This window comes from Montipora capricornis, chromosome 9 (genome assembly GCF_036669925.1).
Source record: "Montipora capricornis isolate CH-2021 chromosome 9, ASM3666992v2, whole genome shotgun sequence".
NCBI lineage: Eukaryota > Metazoa > Cnidaria > Anthozoa > Scleractinia > Acroporidae > Montipora > Montipora capricornis.
The window spans coordinates 29,927,352-29,934,851 of NC_090891.1; the positions used below are offsets into that span (position 1 = coordinate 29,927,352).

General features: G+C 41.5%; 1 protein-coding gene across 1 annotated transcript in view; it reads right to left on the reverse strand.

Moving 5' to 3' along the window:
* LOC138017510 (DBH-like monooxygenase protein 1) overlaps positions 1-7,500 on the reverse strand; it is a 33,791-nt gene that overhangs the window by 21,873 nt on the left and 4,418 nt on the right. Inside the window, exons 2-4 of the mRNA XM_068864576.1 lie at positions 6,879-7,025; positions 5,803-5,979; positions 4,604-4,687 (exon numbers count right to left, since the gene is read on the reverse strand). Coding sequence (XP_068720677.1) covers positions 4,604-4,687; positions 5,803-5,979; positions 6,879-7,025 — 408 coding nt within the window. The remainder of the gene's footprint in view (positions 1-4,603; positions 4,688-5,802; positions 5,980-6,878; positions 7,026-7,500) is intronic.

Here is a 7,500-nt window from a genome sequence, read left to right on the forward strand (position 1 = left end):
GTGCCAATGGTATTGCGTTGGATAAATGACAAAAATTATTCATAGCTCAACTAGCATGGCTGAAGGATGTGAAATTAATTGCTGAGGATTGTTGCTTCTATGTGCTGTAAGGTACGAAAAAGACAGTTTGGTGGCTGGGGTGATGCCATTGTCTATCTTTTAAATAAAAAAGTTAGAAAGATGCATGAGAGCTCCCCTTCCCCACTTAGTTACAAAATTTTAAATGTGATCAAAAAACCTGAGTCAGTTGATTGATCGAGTTGACCAGGGCATGCAAGTAGTGTAAAGTAAAATTTTTTGTCTTGGTTTTTGACTCCTTCTCAAAACGAGGCTCCTCTTTTGAGCACTGCGCAGTGCATTCTGGTCGGAAGCGCGATGTGTTACATTAAGCAAAGCCAAAAACAGTGAGATTTTGCACAGTAAATTTGTTTTAAATTCTGATTATATTGCTGCTCGCTTCTCAGCCAAAATATCATGACAGCTCGGCCAGAAGAGAGAGAGAACGTTAATACACTCTACTCTACTTTGACAGAATTAAAGAACCTTACTCACCCACGCAGGGCTCGAAATTGCGACCAATACAGTCGCATTTGCAACTAAATTTTTCCCTTTGCGACTAAAACATCTGGAGAAGTCGCAAATTTGCGACTTGTTGTCACCTTCGCTCTTTCGAAACAAAAGGGTTAGCAGTTGCCACTTTGCTGCTACTTTTGCTAAAATAAATAAATGACAAAATTATTTTGTTTCACGCTGTGAATTTCTCTGAAGATAGCGTAATTATAGAGTAATTTAGCTGCGATGTTACGTGCACAGCTCCATTCCTTCGATCATTCGCCATTTGTAGCGGTTTCTTTACACACAAGTATTGCGGGCTCATATTTTTTTGCTAAACCGCTGACAACACAATGCAGCGCGGCGATTTTGCGACTAAAATTTGCGAAATTGCAACTACATTTTCGTATCTTGTCGCAAAATTGCGACTGGATTTTTTCGTTAATTTCGAGCCCTGCCACGTTACATTGTGCGCCCTCATTACTTCAGCCGCCATTTTAGAGCCCCCGAAAGTCGTCAACATTTGCTTCAACATCTGTTCGATTTTGTTGAACAGCGATGTCGAAGCCATTTGCTCACCATTTTCAACCGTGTTGAAACATGTTGAAACGAAATTGAATCGATGTTGAATGAGTTTAATAGCATTTAAACTTTGCTTCAACAACCAATCAACATTTCTTTTGTTTTCGCGAATTTTGAATGAAGTTGAGGTCGTTTGGCCCCCTGTACCAACATTGTTGGGTATGAGTGTGCGCACTAATCTATCTCTCAATGACGTATCATGTTCGTATCAACGGTTATAATTCCGTGTCCAAGTACACTGACTGCTAGTAACGTGTAATAACGGGTAGTGATGTGTAGTAACGTCTAGTGACGAGTAGTGACTGCTAGTAACGTGTAATAACGTCTAGTGATGAGTACTAACGACTAGTAACGTAAAATAACGGATGGTGATGAGAAGTAACAGATATTGACGGTAGACAATATAAAGTAACTAGTATTGATGTGTATTGTTGGCAGATGACGTTGAGTACTGTATTGAATAAGGAATTTTAAGGGGATTTTTCATTTAATGTACTTGGACACGGAATTGTAACCCAACGGTAACAACCGGCGGCTGCAGCCTGGGACTGAATACAAGGCCTCTTGTGAGCTTTGTTGAATCAAACGTTGAATGGTGTGTTAAAAAAAAAAAGGAAAGGAATTTTATTTAAGTGTCTAATCTTCTAGCGCTGTAGAGCACTAATCGGGGACACTGTAAATTGAAAATTAACAAGTTAACGCAAATCAAATCAAGTTTTTTGGTTTTTTGAGGAGAGGGGGAAACCGGAGTATACTACCCGGAGAAAAACCTCTCGGTGCAGAGTAGAGAACCAACAAACGTCTGGGAATCGAACCCGGGCCACATTGGTGGGAGGCGAGTGCTCTCACCACTGCGCCATCGCTGCACCCCATTTGAAACCGTTTGCCCACCCTAGCAATCCACATCATTCAACATCGTTGAATATCGTTCAACAAAATCTAAAGGATGTTGAAGCAGATGTTGAAGACGTTTTCCCCGGCCGGAAGTCTCAGTACATGGATTTCTACTAAAACTATTTCTTGTGAGGAAACAAAATGAAAAACTTATCACGATTACCAACTAACTCCTTATAAAAGTAAACCGATTAGTTGAACTCAAAGACATGCTTACAGACGTGTTTAAAAAATGGGACCTATGAGATATTCAAGCATTTCTATTTTGAGTTATACTCTAGAACGGCTTCTTTAGCCATGCATTGTAATCTTAGCCAATCAATGTGCGATGCCCTCAATTACGTCACATATAGGGCAAGCCAGGACGTCAGGCTAAATTTGCGGTTTGCCAAAAATCAAAGAAACACGTGTGTTTTTATCTCATTTATGGCTGTTAGCTACTGTGCAGATATCAAGAAACCTCCCTCAAAGGAGAGAGACAATTTAAAATACTTTATATATTTTCCTCCCTGGCGTTTACCGTTTGACTTATCAGGTCTTTTGTTATATAGCTGATTTTTTTGCCCCGGCAGCGCGCGCTCTCATTGGTTACTTCGAGATCACATGACATCTAACAATGAAGTTGTTTCCCGCCAAAAGTCTCTGAGAGGGCAACAGTGCAAAATCTATGACGTCAGAGGGTAACAGTGCACTGTTACCCGCGAATAGAGAGCTTACGAAACGACGACGCCGACGGCAACGACGACGCTCCAAAACAATAGCAAAAACAATGGCTCTGCACGCTCTGCACGTGCGTTTTACATTTTGGTACATTTCTTTGCCGTCATCTCCTAAATGACGACGTGAAATCACCAAATTCAAGGTTCTGTGGAGGACGTTAGCACAAGACGATGAATTTTCAGTTCTCTCTCTACGCTTCCAACCCACTCATACAAGTTTAATTCCTCGATAGTTACTACACATTTTTAACGCAAAACGACATGAAATAGTTTCGTAGTGATACGAATAACGCGAACTAGTATTTTTAAATGAAGTCCTCGTAGCCGTCGTCGTCCTCGTTTCGTAAGCTCCCTAATGTTGACCGACGACTGCCGTTGCTATTGCCATTGCACGTCGAATCTCAATGTTGCCCTCGGCTGCGCCTCGGGGAAACATTGAGATTCTCAGGAAACAAATGAACTGTTTCCCGAGGGACCAAGCATTAAGAGTTTTTATTATATGGCTTGTGTTTGTAGCCGATATAAGCGCGCTCCGATTGGATAATTGTGACTGAATTGTAGGGCATTATTCTCCCGTAATGCCACGATCTCGGGCCAATATTCCCCAGTACGGCCCTCGCGCTCGGTTAGTAAGAAGTTAATATCGTATCTGTCCATCAAGTATTGAATTATTAATAGGACCAAGAAAACTAGGCACTAGTTGTTTGCTCATGGTCATATCCTCCTGTTTAGCAAAGTCTAAAGGCGGAGCTCCCGTTTCTAACCCCGGAAAGCAATATAGTGTTTGCATAAAGTACAAAATTAATCGTCATTAGTGTGTACAGTGACAGTTTATACTGACCAAACAGACCAAACACTTCTGAGCTGACAGCAGTAAACAAACAAGCCTTGCAAACAATAACTAACAATTTTAATCAAGAGCTAAAACTGAAATAGTGCACAGTAATCTCTTTCACAACATTTTCCGTTTGACCGACAATCTGTACTCCCTCTCTTCAGTTCAGAACAGCAGCAAATTTTACTAATTAAAACGTCAACTGACCTAAAGTGTAGTAAATTCGCGTTCTCGACTGCAATTTTACAGTCAAAGAAAACAGCTCACAACTGGACACCCATTTCACACAAAAAGCCTATAAATGTGATTGTTGACATATGTCAGAATCTCTGTCAACACGGAATTGCAAACGTTTTCAGGCCTTCTTTCTTTTTTAGCAAGTTTTACAAAATGTGAGGCAGCGAGGCATATAAAATCATTATTAAGAAGGAAAACAGTAGTAAGCTTACCTGAAAGCAAACCGTTGTAAATAATTGTTTTGTCTGTCGTTATATCTCTCTCAGCACTACATTGATTTTCATTGAAATTTTCTCTTCTTCTCCTTCCACGGCTTTTCTCGAGGATTTTTTGGCTTAAAATTTCTCATATTTCGTCGCCTCTTCTCTCGTACTCTTTCCTGCTCTTTATCCCGTTGCTCGTCACTAATATGGTTTCCCGTCAGAAAAACGCGGGTTGCCAAATGCAACGCTGCTACGCGATTTCCCGCCAAGGAAAATTAGCACAACACTCCCGTCCCCAGAGACTGTCCTGCCTAGCTTCCTCCACCCCGACAGTCTGTATGGGAGGACCGACGTACACTTGTACGGGACGTCATAACCTAATAGATTTCCCAAAAAATCTTACCCATGGTGTTCCGTTGGCGCGCCTCGCGCGCCTGAGCTCCGCTATAAATAAGTACTGGTAAGGCTATAAATTTGAGTAAGTGCGTCAGTGAAGATAGCCCGAAATGGAACATATAGTAACATTAAAAAAAGAAATGGCCGGAACAGACATTGGTTATTCCAGGATAAAATAATATTACCTTTATGATATGATGCTTTTCATTCACTCTGGGCATTTCATGCACCACGCACAAGTAACTAGTTTCATCTCTCGGGATTGTGGTCTGAAAAATAGTTTCAATATTGCAACGAAAAAGCCGTCAATGGAAGGTAATGTTGCTACTGTCACTAGGTTTATTGGGTTAAAACAGAAGCTCATGATCTTGAAGCGTTTAACTCTGGTTCAGGCCTGGGACTTTTTTAGTTAAAAAATGTTCTTATTTGGATGTAACGTAGCTCGCGTATTTTCCTGCGTGTGCAGCATCGATCGTATTTTTGTCCATATTTCGATGGAGAGTGTAAAGTGCGGGTTGCTGGTTGCAGGTCATTGTTTCACCTTAGCCGAAAAAACCCAAACCTTAACTAATGCTAACATTAGCCTTCAAAAATAATGTTCCAGCCTAAGGTTAGAATTTTTGTAAAGGTTTGGGTTGTTTCAGTAATGGTAAAACAATGACCTGCAACCCTAACCTTCATTACCAGAGAGCGGCTGCAAACATGAAACCTTTGAAACCAATGATATGATATCTCTGTGATGGAAATTGTTTGAATCCAAAAAAGTCGGCCTGATTTGGCTTTTTGTCCAGTCTCACTTGAAGGTCGATAAAAACATAGTAGAGAGAGACTTGCCCTCTACTAACTATATTAAAAACAAAAATCTCCGCATGCTTAGGAAAAAGCCAGCTTTTGCCAAGAACCCGTCCGTTTCTCAAGGTTCAAAAGGCTAACGACCGTTGGAAGTCACATTCAGTTCAGCAGCCTGGCTTGGTGCCCGTGGGGACAGGCGAAATATCCAGATTGACGAAGTTAAGGCCCGAGGGGCCCCCCCATGGATGAGTAAAATCGTCTGGCGTTAGACAGAGTACAATCTATGAGTGACCACTGGGTTAAGACGTTTGCTTTTAGCTACCAATTCCCAGAGAGATGTAAAACCGTCTCACTGATCTTCCCTATATATGAATTGAAGTCAGCCGTTTTTCTGCAGCACTTTATGTTTGCCTTGTAAACTCAAAACTGAAATCGTCACATGACTGCGCATCATTATTACTATCGTGATAAGCTTCATCATCACTATCAACTATCATAATGATTTATCACAAATATTGGTAATAATTCATCACCATCACCACAATATTTAGGATAATACATCAGGATAATTATGATAATATAATTATCATACCTTGTTGTGTGTAAGTTCGAATTGTTTTGTATCAGGGGGTAAAGTTGGTGTCTTTGAAGCGGCGTTCAGGAAAAGCACACTTCTGGCTCCTCGGTTTCGTGGACTGTGTTGTGGAATGGAGTTTTCTGATAAAGGGTCGTCGGGATGATAGGCGTAAATTACTTTTGTTGTTCCTGGCTGCAAGATTAATTGGATTATCACCATCATGGACAACAAAATTGTTCCCGGAAGGTAAGGATCCGATTCTCGGATAAGGACTTTAAACAACGTGTCGCCCGATGTGAAAGAATCGGGAATCCGGAATCCAGCAAATGCGAGGCATCGGAATCCGGAATCCAGAACCCACGGATATTGGTGGAATCAAGGATCCATTTCGGAAGAAGCAGGAATCTGGAATCTGGAATCAACGACTAGGGATCCGGGATCCACTATTCGTTATCCGGAATCGATCTCGAATCCGAGAGCCATCTGGATTCCTTTACATAGGGCGAAACGTGGTATGTTGATTAAGCAACCCGCGCATTGTTTACGAATGGTGGGGAATGGAATTCCCAGTGCTGAGGTCTATCTCTGCCAGCGTGTGGTCGACCTGGCTCGATTGGCTTGAAGGACGTCTGAGCGAATGAGACCACACAAACCAAAATACAGCCAGGAGGCCGGCTAGTTGCGGGTTGCTGGATCTTTCACTTAGACACTTGACACAGGAAGGAACGCCAAACTCCTACCCTGAGTCGCTGAGTCTTTGTCTCGACTGACTTTAAATCAGCCATTTATGAGCTTCTTATTCAAGGAAAATTCATGTTTTCAAAATTAACAACAAATTACTGAGACCGCAGGGACAGGATGGTTAAAAATAAAAGCGAATGAAAGGCTCCAAGGGAGTCCAAGCATGATTCGGGGAACGGCAGCAGTGTTTCGTCTCATCTCGAAATGGCAATTACTAGATATAAACAAACTGTTCGAGTTATTACTTGAAGGGCAACATCAATTGCAGTTGCTGTATCCTTTCTTTCTCGCATTACTCCGCGAAGAGCCTGTTCCTAAACTATTATGTAACGAGGCCTCTACTTACACACCTCAATTTTATTGTCATCTCGGTCGCAGGTGTCAAACTTTCTTTTCAATTTCATGATGGTTTTGCCATTCTCCTCCGTCAGTGAAATCAGTTCATAATCTTGCTGAGCATCTTTCTCTGGCAGCATGTGACCGTCAGCATGTCGATCCTGTAGAAAAACACAACATCCATTACTTAGGTTGGTTCAGTATATGACGACCATAATGTGGAAAGGTTCGAGAAATGTCAGCCCGAGTGCTGGCATTTTTTGTCAATTATCACCGGCAGACAGATCGAGTATCGCCGGGTTCAAACTCGTCATAGTTGGTGACGGTTAAAGAAAACAGATATTTTTAAACGACAGTTGAGCCAGAAGTTCATCCAACTTGGCCAAATTAAGTATAGAGGGAGGAAAGGGAGTGACAGGGCTCACTCCCAGAGATTAAAACGCAGTGATAATGGATAGGTAACGCAATTTATATATGACGCAATTTTGGAAGTGCAGAGAGGTGAAGAAGGAGAAGCCTTGTATATTTTTACTTGAACAAACTGAGAAGAGATGATTTGAATGCTAGCCATTTTGGCCATTTTGTGCCAAGGGGTATATAATTCTGTAGTTTTCACTATTTTGGGTTGTGTTTCTC